Source organism: Alternaria ethzedia (genome assembly GCF_023757985.1).
Source record: "Alternaria ethzedia strain BMP 0044 chromosome Unknown scaffold_7, whole genome shotgun sequence".
NCBI classification, from domain to species: domain Eukaryota; kingdom Fungi; phylum Ascomycota; class Dothideomycetes; order Pleosporales; family Pleosporaceae; genus Alternaria; species Alternaria ethzedia.
In genome coordinates this window covers 814713-832698 of record NW_026056200.1, presented here as the reverse complement: position 1 = coordinate 832698, position 17986 = coordinate 814713, and the positions used below count along the sequence as shown (strand labels likewise).

The 17986-nt window shown below is 52.9% G+C and overlaps 5 protein-coding genes across 5 annotated transcripts; 2 read left to right on the top strand and 3 right to left on the bottom strand.

The window, feature by feature from the left end:
- Positions 1-1192: 1192 nt before the first annotated feature.
- On the top strand, positions 1193-2957 carry J4E87_004094 (uncharacterized protein; the record flags this gene model as incomplete). The annotated part of the gene is made up of 4 exons (XM_049375717.1): positions 1193-1264; positions 1313-1350; positions 1408-2201; positions 2251-2957. The coding sequence occupies 4 exons, from the start codon at positions 1193-1195 to the stop codon at positions 2955-2957; spliced, it is 1611 nt and encodes a 536-aa protein (XP_049234702.1).
- Positions 2958-3634: 677 nt separating this feature from the next.
- Positions 3635-6554, bottom strand: J4E87_004093 (uncharacterized protein; the record flags this gene model as incomplete). The annotated part of the gene is made up of 3 exons (XM_049375716.1): positions 3635-4042; positions 4100-5350; positions 5403-6554. 3 exons carry the CDS (start codon positions 6552-6554, stop codon positions 3635-3637), a joined length of 2811 nt encoding a protein of 936 aa, XP_049234701.1.
- A 698-nt stretch (positions 6555-7252) lies between these two features.
- J4E87_004092 (uncharacterized protein) lies at positions 7253-9676 on the bottom strand (the record flags this gene model as incomplete). The annotated part of the gene is made up of 3 exons (XM_049375715.1): positions 7253-9279; positions 9331-9642; positions 9670-9676. 3 exons carry the CDS (start codon positions 9674-9676, stop codon positions 7253-7255), a joined length of 2346 nt encoding a protein of 781 aa, XP_049234700.1.
- A 1667-nt stretch (positions 9677-11343) lies between these two features.
- J4E87_004091 (uncharacterized protein) lies at positions 11344-12297 on the top strand (the record flags this gene model as incomplete). The annotated part of the gene is made up of 3 exons (XM_049375714.1): positions 11344-11713; positions 11762-12228; positions 12283-12297. 3 exons carry the CDS (start codon positions 11344-11346, stop codon positions 12295-12297), a joined length of 852 nt encoding a protein of 283 aa, XP_049234699.1.
- Positions 12298-15964: 3667 nt separating this feature from the next.
- On the bottom strand, positions 15965-17909 carry J4E87_004090 (uncharacterized protein; the record flags this gene model as incomplete). The annotated part of the gene is made up of 5 exons (XM_049375713.1): positions 15965-16307; positions 16478-16947; positions 17006-17427; positions 17487-17693; positions 17756-17909. The coding sequence occupies 5 exons, from the start codon at positions 17907-17909 to the stop codon at positions 15965-15967; spliced, it is 1596 nt and encodes a 531-aa protein (XP_049234698.1).
- Positions 17910-17986: the final 77 nt, after the last annotated feature.

Here is a 17986-nt window from a genome sequence, read left to right as displayed (position 1 = left end):
AATGAGCCGGCTACAGAGCGTCTAAGTCGTTCCAACACCAGTGTAGCAAGTCTGATCATGATTACGTCTGTATGCAAACTCTACATGCACTTCTCTTAGCCCGTAACCGCTTCATCAGTTCATAATTGCGCACACTCCTTGACCAGCTATCTTTGTATGCAAGCATTACTCTCAAACGCTCTCGGGCATGCCAGCTCCCGGCCTGAAGCCTCGCCATGCCCCTCCCGTGTGATGACCAATGGCTGTCTGGAGCCGAGTCGCAGACGTGCGAACACCAGCGTCAGCGGCATCTGCCTGTGAACGCATCATGATCCATTGGCCGCCTCACGGCGCGAGCGACTTCGCCACACCAACGACTCGGTTTCAGCTGCACAAACTGCGTGTCGTGTGCCTCCGAACCTAAAGTGCCGCGGTCACCCCGGGGCTTCACGAGGCTGCACGAGGCTGTGCACTCCAGCGTCGACGACCATCGCAATCGCCGACATCCATCCCCAAGATCCACAGTCTCGACTTCCCGCCTTCTCTCGTATAATCCAACACGGCGCACCGGGACTGCTCGGGACACATACCGTGACATCTGCAGAGACGCCATTCAATTTAGCAACATGATCCGCAGTGGGGCTCAGGCGGCTCTCAGTGGGGTGCGAAATTGGGTGTACGTACGCGTCGAGATCGCGACTCTTGACTACGAGCCGCGCTGACAGTCTCAAAATGCGACAATAACATTGGTAGTATCTTGGTGAAAGAAGCTGACTACCATACCGCGAAGCTGGACGTGTAGTCTCCAACATCCAACATTCATATTACCTGCGGTGTTGGTGCAATAGAAGAATAGATGATGGTCTCGAAGGCGCTCGGGCCATGAATGCGAAACAAGCCTAGTATCAGGGGCACAGGTGAACCCTCGCTGATCCCTCTTGGAATGCTTGATTGACCCTACATTTCTTCACTCGTTGTGCCTCAGAGTCGTTTCTACACTCACTTTTCTGTTTTACCAGTCCGTCTTTACGTCCTTGAATAATTCATTTTTCGCATACAGCCTCATTCGCTGTTGCGCCACACTCCTTCATCTCATTGTTCCTTCCTAAACACATTCTCTACACCCTTTAAACACAACTCTCGGCGATTCAACCCAAGCTCTCGCCAACACCACCACTACTCTTGGAACTCGTCTTATACTATTACTACCAAGATGCGCGGAGTCTTCGCTACTGCGGCCCTACTCGCGGGCGTTCAAGCCGCCGTTGACCCCATTGTCATCAAGGTATGATGTCGTGCGACAGGTGCGACTGGCGTGTCTAACAATGCCTAGGGCCAGAAGTTTTTCCAAAAGAACAGTGGTGAACAATTGTAAGAGACCCAAGAACTCAAGAAAAGTCAAGCAAAGCCAAGCTAACAATCGCTCAGTTTCATGAAGGGTGTCGCATACCAGCAAGAAATCAACTCCAACTCCACAGCTGCCTCGACCGACGACCTTGACATCACCGACCCTCTTGCCGACTCGTCAGCATGCAAGCGTGACATTGAGCAGCTCAAGAAGCTCCAGACCAACACTATCCGTGTGTACGCCATTGATCCCAAGAAGGACCATGAGGACTGCATGACCCAGCTTGCCGATGCCGGCATCTACGTCGTAGCCGATCTGTCTGAGCCAGGACTGTCGATCAACCGTGACGACCCCGGCTGGACTGTCGAGCTATACGAGCGCTACACCAGCGTCGTTGACGAGATGATGAAGTACGACAACACTCTCGGTTTCTTCGCCGGAAACGAGGTCAGCAACCAGCCCAACAACACCGTTGCTAGCGCTTTCGTCAAGGCAGCTGTCCGTGACACCAAGGCCTACATCAAGAGCAAGAACTACCGTGAGATTGGTGTCGGATACGCCACCAACGACGATGCCGACATCCGTGAGAACATGGCCAACTACTTCGACTGCGGCGACGCCGACAGCGCTATTGACTTCTGGGGCTACAACATCTACTCGTGGTGCGGTGACTCCTCCTTCACCGAGTCCGGTTTCGATGTCCAAACCAAGAACTTTGAGAAGTACAACGTTCCCGTCTTCTTCGCTGAGTACGGTTGCAACACTCCTCGCCCCCGCAAGTTCACTGAGGTCGGTGCCCTCTACGGCAAGCAAATGACTGGTGTCTGGTCTGGAGGTATCGTCTACATGTACTTCGAGGAGGAGAACAAGTTCGGTAAGTTTCACATTATTCAATCCTTGGAATCGCTTCTAACAGTTCCCAGGTCTCGCTTCCATCAAGGGCGGCAAGGTCGAGACCAACGACGACTTTGACAACCTGTCCAAGCAGATCGCGAAGGCCACCCCCGTCGGTGTCAAGATGTCCGAGTACAAGCCCAGCAACACCGCTGCTGCCTCGTGCCCCAAGGTCACTTCTGGCAAGTGGGAGGCCGAATCTGACCCCCTCCCACCGGTCGCCAACGCCAACCTCTGCTCGTGCATGATGGAGACTCTCAGCTGCCAAGTCGCCGATGACACCGAGGAGGACGACTTCGGCAAGATGTTCGGCTTCATCTGCGGTGAGAAGGACGGCGAGTACTGCCAGGGTATCAACAAGAACGCCACTGCCGGCCCCTACGGTGTCTACGGCATGTGCTCCAGCCGCGAGCAGCTCTCTTTCGCTCTCAACGCCTACGCTAAGAAGGTCAGCGATGGCTGCGACTTCAAGGGTCAGGCTACTTCCAAGAAGGCTGTTGCCAGCCCCACCGCTTCCGGCTGCTCTTCCCTTCTCAAGGACGCTGGTGTTGACGGCACTGGCTCTGTCAAGGGCGCTGCTGCCAAGGCCACCGGTGCTTCCAGCTCTGGCGACGCATCTGGCTCCGGCAGCGCTGCCGCCGGTCTCTCCGCTCCCCAGTTCACCAACGGTGCCTTCGGCATGGGTCTGTACGTTGTTGCTGCCGTTGCCTCAGGCATGGCTATGATCCTGTTGTAAGATATCGGTTAACTTTGTATTTATCCTGCATAGTTTGCGTGGGTTTGCGCTTATTCCCCTTGGGTTTACCGGCACCGTTTTTGGACGCGTGGCCTGGAAGAGTAGTGTGGTTTTCTTTGGCTTAGGTGAAATTCTAATAGTTTTGCTATACTGTTGTATGTATGGTGCGCAATGAAATGAGACCTTGAATTGTCTAAGTATGCTAGTTCTTCAATCGTGAATGCATGTGATGTTGTGCAATGAATGAGAACGACCTGGTGTGGTATGGGGAGGTAGCAGAAGAGCAGGCCTCCACAAGGTTCGACGAGTGTGCATCTCCGCAATGGCAACGCAAACACGTGAGCATTGGCACGCAATGCGGCATAGAGTCATCTCAATATGTCTCATCATTGGAACTTAAACTATTCCAAGAGATTCTCAATCAGTTTTCGAAACTCACTTGGCTAGCTTATTAGCCTGCCATGGCGACTACATTGATAAATTGTCCAAGATAAAGCGAAGCAACAATGTGTTTGACAAGAGTTCATATCGCGGTAGGACTCCTTCTAACATGAACCATTCACTCGCACCGTTCAAGCCCAAGGCTAACGTTTTGAACTGGTCTAGGACGCCACAACATAACAAACAAAGAACATTAATTGCATATCAAATACACATGGTCAACTACGAACTAGCCATCAATATCTCTCCACCAGAAACGCCCTCCGCTCAATCTCCCCCATCTCCCCCAACATCTTCGCCTCCTCACGCTTCATCTCCAAATACGCCCTCACAAATTTCTGGTCCAACGCCTCATTAAGCGGCCCATCCTCTCTCAGCGCCTCCACAGCCTCCTTCATGCTCCTAGGCATTTTCTGCGTCATACCAACCGCAGCGCGCATCTGCTCGTCCATGGTCGCAGGATTGGCCTGGATATCCTGTTCCGGGAAGATAAGGTCGTTTGCAGCGAGACCGAGGAGGCCCGCGGCCAGAACCGCGGAAAGGGCGAAGTACATGTTTGCGAGACCATCGATACAGCGGAGTTCCCACCGGCCGGGGGAGATGCGTCGAAGTGGTGTTTCGCGGTTTTGGGTGCCCCATGCTACCTGTGTACGCATGTTAGTATGTGTGTATTTAGTTTTGAGTGAGAAAAGGTGATTTACCCATGATCCGCCTGTCCAAGAGTTATCTGCTACACGTCCATAGCTGACCTCCTCTGGCATGGTGAATGCGCAAATAGCAGGGAGATGCTTCAACACGCCTCCGACGAAGAACTGCATGTCCCTCTCTGGCGGGTGCAAACTAACATGCGCGTGGGCAGCCGTGCCCATACCCTCGAAAGGCTTAGGATGCAACGTGGCGCGCAGTCCATGCAGACTAGCTATCTGAGCAATGACCTGTCTGGCCTGGATAAGCGTGTCGATGGCGAGCAGAGGGGGATGGGGCGGAAGCACAAATTCGTACTGTCCCGGCCCGGATTCAGCATGGAACTGTTGCACTTCGATGCCCATTTCCTCGAGTGCGAGGACGATTTCGCTGAGGAAGGGGAGTTGGAGCCATTGTTCTGGTGTAAGGGTGCCCCAGGCGTGGGTTTTTGTCAAGGGTGAGTAGGGCTCAGCCTGGAAAGGGTTGGTGGAAGTGGAAGGGGGGTTTCGCGAGAGGAATGTGACTTCTATTTCGAAGCCGATGAGAAGGGATGTCGCGTAGTTGTATTGGAGATCGTTGATTAGCGTTTCCAGGTTGTTTCGTGGGTCTTCTGGAAGGGCAGATCCGTCTTCTGTGCGCCAGTAGCTGAGTACTGTTGCAGCGGGAAGGGGGTCTTTGTTGTGGGTTACACGGAGGGAACGTAGATCGGGTTCGACGTAGACTTGGCCCGTGGTGTTTACAACTGGGGTAAGGCGATCGTTCTGAAGAGTGCCCGTGTTTCCCTGTGATATGCCAATGCGTTCTCCTTCGATTATCATGCGTGTAAATTCCTTGATGGGAACAATGCGACTACGGATCGTGGCCATGTAATCAAGCCATTGCACGTAAATGAACTTCACTGCAGGGTTCCTTTCTCTAAAGTCTTTGAACAGCTGAACGTCGTATACGTGCGGCACCTTTGGCGGTGGAGGGAACGCCGGTTGCGTGTACGGAGAGACTGACCGACTGGCTGGTGTGTTGGAAGCTGAGAATCGGTTGGGAATGCCCATAGCGGGTGCTGGCGTCACCGCTGGAGACTGGTAAGGTGAAGCTGTGGCAGGCTTTGGGTTGTAGGTAAGTTGTTTTGGATCCGCTTGTACTGTCTCATCGAATATAGCCTCGTAGCGCAGATCATACAGTACGTTGGAGTTGTTGAACATGATATCTTTCGTCATGCCAATAGCTTGGTGTGGGGTTATGTCGCCTTTTTGGATATACTCGCTGAGTAGCTGCAATTGTTAGCGTATAGGAATAGGCGTTTCGTCATCCCAGCGAACTCACCTGGAACCAAACTTCGCGAAACTGTAGATTGGCAAGCCAAAATGTCTCAGGGAACCAATGGCCATCAGATGAATATAACAGCTTGCTGCCAGGGACAAGCTCCATGGCTTGACGCAAGATCGCGGTCTGACCATCTCTACTGACCATTGGAAAGACCTCGCCGATGTCCAGGTACACATGTCGGTATACGGTTGCGAGGTAGCCGGCTTCGCGCGTATATGGATACGCTGAATGAAGGAGTACGAACGGCACCTGGGGGTAGTTCTCGATCAATGGCTGCAGGAAGGCTGGGTTTGACTCTAGGAGGCTGATATCATTGTCTCCAAGACCAGTATGGAGCTGAAATGGCTTCGCAAGAGAGTCACCATGTGGCAATTGCTCAGACAGGATTTCCAGTGTGCGCAACACGAGATAATCGTTCAGATGCTTCTTTTCGATACGGTAGTTGCGTTTGCGAATGCAACTCTTGACGTATCGTTCGAAAGGGTGTCCAACTGTCTTTGCAGCTTCTTCGTACTCTGGTTCGATATCAAGACCTGTTCGGTAACAGATGACAGATTTGAATCCGGCAACGTTTTCGTCCTCAACCGCATCTTGGATCTCACGCTCGAAGTCTTCGGTAAAATTCGTCCAGACCTGCGGCAGAAACTTGGTCTTGCCCAGATCGTCTTCTGATGCATCTCGCACAAGATTCTCCATCAAGCGCTCAGCGACCGTCTCGATGCGCACAATGCGCTTACTGGGTGCCTGGGTCCAACGATCATGGTCGTCGTAAGGAAAGACCTTCTCCGGTCCAGCGAGTCCATCATCGATGAGGAGTGCGTGAACGTTTTCGAAGCATCGTTGATGCAATCGTTCGGAGTTGCTCCGGATCCACTCAACTCTCTGTTCCAGAATGTCCTCCCAGTCCGCGTCCTCACCACATTCGTAAAGTCGGCGCAGCTGCTTAGCTGCTCGTAAATGGGGCAGTGATTTGAAGGTGTCTCGCAAAGCTCTTCCTTGAGCTTCCGTGGTTATGGTTTCAAAGGGAATCGTATCGGCCTGGTGAGGTAAAATGAGGTTGTGGGCATGATTGTCGATGATGGGATAGTTGTTGACGACATGTCGTAGTTGTTCAATAGTAGGCCTAGGTGGGGAGATAGTTCGGTCCATATCGACACAAGGCGCTAGCGGATCGCTTCAACTGTGAGTCGCTGTTTAGGTGCTGTAAATAGGTACTCAGATGCAGTTAATCTCGCGTTTGCGTGGAGGGGAGACTGCTTTGTATCGAGCGATGACGACAATCCGATGACGACCAATATAATATCACCAGAAAGAAGTCTGGAAAGTTGATGTCTTCGTGCTTTTGCGCATTACAGGCATGATCCAAGTCGAATGCGTTGTTCGTGAAGATGTGTTCCAAGGCCCGTCCGATGACGTCGGTGCAAGCGGAAACGCGAAATCTCGGACTCCAAGATTAGTACTCAGCGCATCGCAAAATGTTTACATAGGATATTGCTGTACTCAGCGTTGACGAGCGCGACAATGGAGGGCTGGGAGGAGGAGAGAAGAGTGATCCAATGAAAGTTATGACGAAGTGGGGCATATTTCCAAGGTTTGATCTCGTGAGCATCAGCAGCCGACCTCCAACGATGTGCTTCCTGCACTGACTAAACGGCCGCGACTATCACCTGAGCCCAAGTCAGAGTTTAGTAAAATCTAAATGCATGGGATGTAACTGTATAATTTCGCGTTGATGCCGCTTGCTGGTACAGAATTTGTACCAGCACCAAGCGTATCTCCGTCGTCTGTAACAACGTGCTTTCTATGGGGTATAAGTAATCAACTAGGCTTTTATTCCACAACAGGTTCTAATCCTCCTTGGATCCCAATAGATTCAACTGTTTCAACCTTCCCACCATGGCCTTCGCACCCCGATCACCACCAGCAGCATCATGAACCTCCTTGGCATGCTTGATCAGGTCCCCTCTCCAGCGATGGAAAGCACCTTCAATCTGCCTTGCTACTGTTTCACCTTCAACCCTGGCAACGAGTTGGCACACCCAAATCATTCTCCTTGCACTGACGAACCTGTGCTCCATCATGGGCCGGATAATAGCAGCTCGGACTACAGCTTTGGTAAACAGAGGACCGATTGGCAGAGAATGCGACTCAAGATAGTTGTATAGTTGGTTGATGGAGCGCCAGGTTGCGTTATGTGAACGGGTAGTAGCGATAGAGTAATGATGAGCTAATTGATGGACAAGCGCCGTGCGCTGAGAGAACGGTATGTCAGCAGTGAGGTTGGCGTAGGCTGGCGGCAGCGCATGGTAGTCCGAGGCGCGGTCCAGAATTGCGACAAATTCCCGACGGGCCTGTAGAGTTTCCATCTCTTCTTGATCGCTGACAAGCGTAGTCGAGATCGCTGGTCCGGCGAATTTGTTAAGAGAATCGGAGATGTATTGGCATGCACGTAATGTGGAGGCGTGCTGTTCGCGCTCCTGGACTGTCTGCAGGTTTGGTTGCTGTCGGAGAGTGGGCAACTCAGCGGCGAGACGGGTTTGTATGGCCTCTGGGTTATGTAGTGGAAATCGATACTTTTGTACAAGGTATTGAAATCGGCGCAGAGACCGAAGGCTGGCGTGGGATGTGAACGTATGGACAGCCATACTCATCATCGGCCCATATTGAATGGAAGCCTTCCGCATGCGCTTAAAGACCTTTATCACTTCGTCTTCCATTCTCAGTATGCCTTGCTGCTCCAGTGCAGAGGCCGCGTAGGCGTGTACGCACTGTAACCAACTGTCCTTGTACACACCATAGCCTGGCTGCTGTGCCGTACGGAACGCGAGAGCATAGAGTAATAGAAGTGGCCGCTTAGTACCCGTACGTTCGCTCTTGAATACATCCGCAGCCACCTCGGTGAAGGCGATTTGTGTGTAGGTGCTATTGGAACGGGTTGCATCGAATCGGGCGTCAAGGTTTCCAAGGACTGTCATCCACGCACGCGCACGGTGCCAGTACGTCTCAGCCGACAATCTTGTCTTCCTGACGCCTTGTATGAGGGACAGAGTCACCGATGAAACTAGCGACTGGAGTCGTTCTTCAGGCAGGAAGAAAAGTATTTCCTCGACAGCGTGGAGATAATTGTGAGAAGCGCGTGCAATCATCGACACGATGACTTGTTCTGCGTTGTCGAAATCGGCTAGCAGAGAACGTATCGCTTTTCGCAAGTTCGAAGCCTCGATCTTGTCCGCAAGTAAGCAAAGATCGCCTACAGCACTTTGGCCGGCTTCAGTAACGTAGGAACAGCTGCGAAGGGCTGACCGGATCAGTGTGAGTAGTTGGGTATCCTGTAATGAGCTTGTTGAATCTGCAGCTGATGTAGCGGCTTCTATCATCTTGGAATATACGCGGCGGTGGACACGGGAGGCATGCGGTAGATACGCGCCAGACGTTTCCAGACACTTGAGGAGGTCGAGACTCTCGGGTGTGTACGTGGGAGGTAGATTGAAAAACTTAAGGCCGGAAAGGATGCGCGTGTGATCCCAGCGGTTTTCGGTCAGATGCTTGACTACCATGACGTTGTAGACCCAATCGATATTGGTGGCTGGGCGACATGCTATCCAGCTCTGGTGTAGTAATCGGCCGCGTTCGGTACTGGACAAAGTTCCAGCGTTTGCGATCTTTGTCTTGAAGTCGTCAAAATGCGCCTCAGGATCCAGCGCATCGACTGTGCATTCCCCTGATCTGCTCAGATGTTTCTGCGGTTTATCTTGCGAAGTATTCTGCGAGAAAGGGTATGGGGCACCGAATGCAGAAGCGGTAGTCGTCGAAGCTGCGTGCTCGGTGGATGTACGGTTGGGTTGCGTTATGGGCAAGCTTGGAACATGCTGAGCTGCTGTCGATATTAGCTGAGTGTATGTGGAGAATGCGCTGCGCAACGTACGCGAAGTCAATGGCTCTGCATGGGTTTGTAAAGACGGTGCTTCGTATCTCCAAGTGGGCGGATCATCTTTGCGGAAGCCAAAAAGCGCACCGAGATTGAACAGTGGCGCAAAGTTTCCCTGAGGGTAGAAGCCCGCTGAGACAGTCATTCGGCGCTTTGCTGCCCTCCTCCTGGCCTCCAATGGCCCCGGAACGTGGCTGCCATGGCGCTTCTGTTGCGGGCACGAACTGGGGAAAAATCGATTGAGGGCGCCGGTGAGGAGGTCGTCAGAGATCCATATGTGCTGGGAGGAGGAAGACTGGAGCGATTGCACTGCTCGGCGACAGGCAACGGGCGGACGGCGCATTAAGCGTGGCTGGTCATCGGAGGCCCTGGTGAAGCTTGGTTCGATGCTGAGCACGCGTCCCGATCGGGAAGTGGGAGATGCACGTGACACGGGTGACTAAGCGCATCATCACGAAATCGGAGGGGCCTTGGAATCCGGTAGCACTGCAGTCCGGCGGCGGCTTGGCGCGACTTGCTACAAACCTGGGGAATCTTGACACGAGCATGAATCTTAGGACGAGCTTGCACGATGCGGCTGCGTCCCGCTCGTGTCTCAGGTCACCCAAGCATTTTGACATGTGTCTAACTCAGCCGTTGGAGGTTCTGTGTATGTGGCGCTGTATGGAGAGGCACAACGGTCACTGTTGAGATACTGGCCGCTTAATCACGATGCAGATGTCGTGCATGTTGCTTTTTCTCGGGCCAGAGTGCGTGCAACCTCCGCTATGCTCACCTCACATTTTTAAACTTTCATCGCGATTGTGTCGGGCCGCGCATGTCTAGACTGTGGTGTTCGCATTTCGGATAGAGCGGACAACGGCTTCGATGCTCCAGATTCCGGATGTTAGTTAAATGAGATTCCACATGGGAGACGCGACTCGACCGTGGCCGCGTCCCACTCCCGCCTTCCACGATGGTAGGCAGTCCCAACAGCGCAGTAGTGGAGCGCGAGAACGTTCTCGACCTGGCATCCATCGCAAAAAAGCATCGTGCGCGTCCTGAGTATCGCAACGTCAGCGACACCCTCTGGCCGAGCGCTTGAGTCGCTTTAGTGCCTGACCGCGCGGTCCTGGGTTAGCCTGCAACCACCCCTGCCGCCCCCCGGCAAGCATGAAACGCCGTGCGGCCAATGGCGGCGCTGTTCCTGGCACTAGTGGGCCGGCGCCTTGCCCAGCTGGGCCGACGTCGTGACAGGCTGTCGCGCACACGAGGCCCTGGATGCATGCCGTGAAGGCAGGTGTGAATACCGCGAGGATAGACTTTGGCGCAGGAGATGCGAGGGGAGCTCGAGGACGCGCTGCAATTTAGAGGCATGCGCTGTCCAAAGTTACAGGGCGGGTGGGCTAAAGATGGCGGCAGTCAGACGCAGGCACAGGCTAATTGCCAAGGCTGGCTCCTGCTCCTGGCTGCATGCCTGCCTGTCCTAACTGGGGCGCACTCTCCTGTCCTCTCTTCACTGCGATCCACTCTCAGGGCCCGAGCCTCCTCTCGTTTGTCTGCTTCACGTTGTCAATCGTCGACACCCACAATCGTTTTATCGCATCACTACACTCTCTTTACCCAGAACCCATCTCCCGTCGATTCATTCCTTTTGCGTCACTCTACGGGGGTTCTCTCCAAGGGGCAGCCGACAAGTTTCATCGCCTCGACTTCTGCCACGACGCCCCCCGTTTCAACACCACCAGACGGCCCTGGGCATCGTTGATCGAGCCTCCAGTCCCAGTCCATCGCGCCTGTCGACGACTCCATCTCCGCCGCCATCCCCATATCCACTCAGCCTTACATCCACGCCGAACCCCAACAGCTCGCTCTCTCACCACCATCACCACCGGCGCCGACTCGGACCGCCCGACCTATCCACGCCCACCGGGCCTTGCATGTGTCGACGCCTCTGCATATAGCCCTCCGTGCGACACGCTGTCACCGCCGACCGACGCGCACCACTAACTAACCAAGCACATCACCACAATGGTGTACATCAGACTCGCCTCCGCCCTGGCCGCGGCCTCGATGGTCATGATGGCCGCCGCGGAAGAGAAGCCGACGCCAACATGGGCGACCGTCACGGACCCTATCACCACACCAACAAAGACCTTAGGAGCAAGTGCCATGGTGAGCATCGGTTGCTTCGAGACCGGAATCCCACTCGAGAACCACGGCTCTTTCAACTTCCAGTCGCCTGGTAACTGTCAACTCGTTTGCATTGAGCAAAACAAGCCCGTTATGGGTCTGTCGAACGGCGAGGAATGCTGGTGTGGTGACGAGATTCCCGCCAAAGAGTGGCAGATCAAGAACGAGACGTGTGGCACCACGTGTAGCGGCGACAAGACATGGACCTGTAAGCTGACAACCTTCCCTTATTTCACTCCCGACTGACAGCGCTTAGGTGGTGGAAAGGACAAACTATGGGTCGTTCTCACCGGAACAACTCGGAACCCAGTCGACTTTTACGAGCCCGAAGTAGAGAGCAGCAGCTCAGTAGCACCAAAGCCGTCGTCTGCTGCTCCAACATCAACCAGTGCCGCCCAGGCTTCGGCCACTCCATCTGCGGCGCCCGAAGAAGACAGCAAACCAAACACAATCGCCATCGCGGTGGGCGTAGTCGTCGGCATACTAGCCCTTGCCTCGATCATGTTCGGTGTATGGTTCTTGCTCCGCCGGAGACGTCAGCACCAAGCAGAAGAAGACTACCGTCGCAATGCCGCCAACGTAAATGCTTTCGTCAACGGCGGCAAGCTACACACCAGCAACTCGTCCATGAACGACTCGCGTCTGGACCCGAGCTTCGTCGACCGGAGGCAGAGCAACGGCAGTATTGCAGACAACGAGGACTACTCGAGGCGGATATTGAAGGTATGCGATCCACGATGCCGCCTGACGAAACGCCACTCACTGACACTCCATTAGGTTACCAACGTATAAGTGCCTCAAACAGGGCAATTGGCGCAACACGTGCGCTCTTCACGTCGACCCTTTCTCACGACTGGCGTCGCTGACGAACACCTCCATACCCTGACTACGCAACTACCTAATCTCCTTCACTACCATGTCTCGCACCACGGTGCGCGCAATCACGCTTTGACGACGAGAGTAAGAATCATCTTGCGATTTAGCCCGTTACTATTCAGTACACGACGGAACCACCATACCGTTGTGCAGACCAGCATTTGACGAGGATAAAGAAAGATTTGTGGCGGCTGCACCGAAGAATCTTTTCACCTCTCTTGTGTTATATCCAACCTTTTCTTGTTTCCTCAACTGGGCGTTTGTGGGGTGTTAGATACCGGGCAATTGAATGGGTCACTTATAACTCCATCCGGCGCACAAGAGCACCACGGTCGCTCTCTTGTCTTTGTTCTTTGTTTACGGACGGTAATTTCGTCCAAGCCATTCCTTTACCTGAGGGCATTAGTTCCTGTCCTGCCGCTCCCTATCCCCATGTGTGCTCCTCTTGCCTGTCGCCATGTAGCCACCCTGCCAACAAGCACCCCCCATTTTCTAGCTACTCTATCTACCACCTCCGCCAATCAAAATCAGTCACATTACATGATATGTTTGCTGTGACACTCGAAGCGGTCTTGCAACTACTCCTACAAACTTGGTGACTAACCGCCATTACGAGCATTATCCCCACAGCCACACAACCAACGTCATCAACATACCATGCTATTCAAGCTCTGTGCACCAGTTATTGCACATGGTTGTGTGTCACGCGAGCCCTCGCGATGCCCCAGCCTCCCCTAGCCACACTAGCCCAACATTTTCAGCCTCAGCCTTGCACATCACCATTAAAGCGCTGTACAACTACCACCAATGAACATACGTCTCCCTCCCCCTCCCCATACTTTTGCGTCGATCACCCAGTTAATCACCACCCTTTTCGAGAAAGGCTCGAGGTCATGCGAATTGGGATTGAAACGCACCTACAACGCAGCGCAATGTTACCCAAGGCAAAATTGAAACCAAAGTGACCCAGACGAACTTGACCGCCTTTTTTCTCCGCACTTTGATGCGTGAAATTGCCTCGTGAAAGAGCCGACTCCGAGGTGCCCGTAGTCCAAGTGGCTGGGTACGGCAAAAGGTGGGGAAAGACTTCGGCGATTTCGGCCTCCCTTCTTGTTTCACCACCCCTCCTCCGTCCTTGCTCGTTTCCCTTTCGCTGTCGCCGTGAGGCTGAGAGTGCGGACCCGTGATCTCCCCGAGGGTATCGACAAATTTCCCGACCAGAGAGGGAAAGAAGGGTCGGTTTGTCTTGATGTTTTGACATGCGTGCTTTTTTGTTCTCGCGCTTGCTTTGGCCTTGCAACGGGGATTGTGTGCGTCGGTGCGTTTGTTACATATTCTGGGAAATGAAGGGCTTCGGCATTTGGAGAGCATGTGCGAAGGTCATGGCATCTGGGCGTTTGTGGGCTGAGAGGGAGGGTTCGTTATGCCGTTGATGCCGTTGCGGTTGATACTGACTCTCTCGTGCATATTGTGGCTCTCTTGTAAAGCCGAGGTGAGGATTCGGTGGGTTTTCTTTTTCCTTCGCTGCTTTGATGTGTCCTGGGGTCTGAAACAAAACTGAAGGCGCGGCGTTATGTGGTAGGCATTTTGGGAATTGGAAACGCGAATCCGAGCTTTCTAGATGTTTGGTATTGTTCGCTACCAGAGAGTTCGCTGGGTCGAAGCTAGGCTTGAAGTTGTACCCTGGAGGTGTTCGCTGGGGTTTACGGTGACGGACTAGTACGGCAGACTGTACGTTATGCTCCAAGGCTTGGTGTGGCTAAGAGTTGGAGAAGGAAAGCCTCGTTGTAGTCACCGGCGGCAGTGACGATAGCTAACCCAGCGATGAAGGTCCCCGATGACGGCACCATCTATTGATGGTCTATTGCAGATAAAGTCTTGTTTGATGAGCTATCATTCGATGAGATGAGTACGATGATAGAGTGAATACAGCCAGTGTTGTCCAGTCAGGAAAGCTTCCAAGTTGAGATTCGTTCATACGCAGAGCTTTGTCTGCTCTTCCTCATCTCATCCCAGGACAGACAGCCAACGACCTAGCTTTCTTTCGATGATGAAATAGACAGACTCTGGGATATGGCTGTGCAAGGGAAACAGGTTGTTGAGCTCCTCGCTGGTATCGAAATGCCCATGAAAACGCTCGTCGAGTTTGCAGGAAGCGACAAGGACAACCTACTGATCGTTTCCTCACACCCCACTGCTCCCTCGATCAACACTGTTCGTCACGAGTATAGCACCACGCTCACTCTCCGTAACATAGGTCACTACATTCTGACGTCATACTAAGACGACTTGATCGTAACCTGGTAATAGCTGACGAGGGCTTAAGATCGGTCTTACTATCGGACACGCAGGGGTTGATGTCTATATAAAGCACCTACCTAGGAAGAGAAGCACCACCTACCCTACCGGGCTATATGACCGCACACCTCCGAGTACTATGAAGCGGAGGTGCCCACGAGGTGGATTGCATGTACAACAATAGAGCAGAGAGACCATATGACGCGCGTCTCTCTCGCTCTCACGCATCCCCAATACTTTGACTGAATCAGAGGATCAGTCATCACTACCTAGGTAACGAGATGCGTGGCACCGCTATCAAGAAGCGCCTGGTTCACTACCTCGATATGTCGCTCCATCGATCGTTTGACCTTTCCTTTGCTTCGGCTCTCGCTCTGATCGTGCCCGCTATCTTGACCATCGCACCTTATACAATGAGAACCCAAACAGGTCTGCAGCCTACATTAAGATAAAAAGGTGCAAAGTTGGTAGCCTGACGCTGATGTAGGCTCCAGGGTGTGAGTTTGGTTTCTTCCTTGCATGAGGCGATAGCTTCATGCTGCGTTGAGGCTTGGGTTGTCAGTCGCGGTGGACTGAGAGGCTTGGTTGCGAGAGTCTACATGTGTATCAATGAAGCCAACAGCAGTCTGTGTGAGGATAGCATATGCGATCGGATAAGGAAGACAGCAACAGGCTGGTCAGAACGGCATGGTACGCATCTGAGCACGTAGACGTCTGAGCTCATAGACGTCTGAAGATGCTTTTGATTCCATAGCAGTACGATAGTCTAGTCGACAAGCCTCTCCTGAATGGCGAACTGATGCTTCTTATTGGCGACAGGAACACTTCGATCTCTGTCAAAGGACTCGGCTTGGTATACCACTAGTCTGAGCCGCCTCACAGTCCCGAGGTCTGTTTTGCTCATCGTGTTCAAGCCATCCCACTGGGGACTCGGAGTCGTACCGCTGGTTACCCGCTTCCGGTCGATGTGACGAGGCGTTACATGTACGTGCAAGGCTCTGTGTTGTTAGAGAGATGGTAGATACAGACTAACTTTAGCGATAAGTAATAGTATGTAGGAATCAGATAAGTCTAGGCTGATTCCTTGTTGATAATGAATAGTACTGTTTCCATCGGTAGCGGGTGATGACGATATCATCGTGAGACTGTCGCGTAGAGAGCCTATAGGCTTCTCCAGATTCTCTTCTCCCCTGGTGAGCCAAACTGGGGTCTTCTTTAGCGTGACTGCCTTTTCCCCAATATGCGCATGTCGTCAGACCATATTTATGTCATCATACGTTGATGGCTAATCTGTCGAGTCGCGTACTTTGGCCGGTACCAAGTATGATGGAGACGAGTTTAAATGCTTCCGACTCTCTTTCTCAAAGGCGTCAAGTTTGGTGTTTGATAGCTGAGGCACGATACGCTTGACGAAATCCTTGACTTGCTGGACAGTTATCTCATCAAAGAGCGCCGCATCGGTGATAGCGCAGCGGCGGATGATATCCTGGGTTTCGTGATCATCATCGTTCTCGTTATCTGCGGGTATACTGTCGTCTCCTTCCAGCGATGCCTCCTCTAGCTCTTGCTCTTCCATATCTTGCTTGTCCTCTTCTTCCTCCGCGCGCACGCTTTCTGCTTCTTCATCTCTTCCTTCGCGAGAAGGCCCGCGACCGTGGTGTTATATCGTGTCAGAAAGGGGTTTCTTCAATCTCGTATAGCGATAAGGCAAGGGGTTGCGTTTTGGGCTTGGTAGGTTGCCTCGGGCCCCTCCCGCCGCTCTGCGATCAACTTGAAGGTAGCTGCGTGGTTGCCGTACTTCGATATGACGTCCGCTCCATCCCAGTATGATGGCTTCTCCGTGAGTTCGACGTCCATGGCCCTCCGCATCGCCTTGATCCCTTCAACCTCCTCTTTGCTTATCTTCTTGTAGCCGGTGAGGAGGACGTTAAGGGTGGCGTTGCTTGAGTTGGGGATACTGAGAATCTTGCGAAGTGTGGTGTTGTCTGCGCCGTAGTTCTCGAATTCAGACATGCGCAGGATGATACCCGTTGTGGTCTGAAATCGGTACTTTGTCGAGCTAAGAAAACCTTGTAGGTGTGCCGTACCCCAGACCTTCACCATCGCGTAATCAATGAAACGCTCTTTAAGCGCATTAGCTCTCATCGTGTGGGTGACTACAGTGCCGCGGTAGCGGTTAAAATACTCAGGGTGTGGAACTGAGAATGCGATGCGTTTGATATTGTTGTATTCGATCCAACACGGTGGTGTCTTGCTTGATTGGTACTCCTATAGAAGTACGAAGTCAGTATGTGTCTCATGTGCAGTTCATACAGTTATAGCTTACATTGTTGCCATCAGCCAACCATATTTGCTGGTGCTGAACATCGTTCGCGTCTAGATATGACAGATAGGTAGTGACCGCAGCCGCTCCGACAAGTAGGGCGATCTTTGCCTGCGATCTTGCCAGCCATTCCTGCGCGACACACTGCCAATAGTTTCGTAGGACAGCCGGAAGCTTCTCCAAAACCTTTTGGCCTGTTGGCACAGTCTTTCTGTTGACGCGACGCGGGAAAGCGTTGATGTGGAGGGCGCCGGTCGGTCGGAATGACTTTAGGTGCAGTCCCAACTTCGCATAAAGCATTGACATCGATATATTGGAGAGGTCCATCGTCGTCCCGTAGGAGGCTTGTACCGTACTGCCAACGCGTGCTGTTGGATACGATGTGATTAGAACCAGGCTGTCTTGGATGCTCCCAGTGTACTTGACTGCAAGGGCACAGTTAGTTCAGCCGCCTTTTAGATCCCAAGTACCAAAGAAAACTTACCTAGCTGATCCTCTGACATGTCCAACCACTTCGGCATATTGGTTCCGACAGGCAGCTTGATTGCTCGCTCAGCCTTGGCCCCCTCTTCCCACAACAGGTCCGACTCTTCGTACGTCGAGGGCCAGCTCTTAGGCTCTCGCTCGTGGCGTGGTATGGTAAAGGGCGGCGAATTGTGTGTAGTAATCTGGGCGAGGAAGTCTTGGACATCTGCAAGCATAAAGTCAGTATGCCGGAGTACATCACATCTTGTACGAGTACGTGTAGCTTACCTTGCTGGCAAATGCCAGGGAGAAGCCGCTGGACGAGCGCCTCGATGTCGGTAGGGCTCAGGTCATCAAGTAGATCGTCGTCGCTAACGGCACATCCCTGTGGGATATTGGCTGCGATATCTTCATCTCCGCTGCTGATCTCGTCGTCTTCCATAAGACTGGTATGGACGTTGATGCTAAAGTCGTTCTCTTCCTCGTCGTAAACTTCGGTAGGCGTTGGCGGAGCTGATA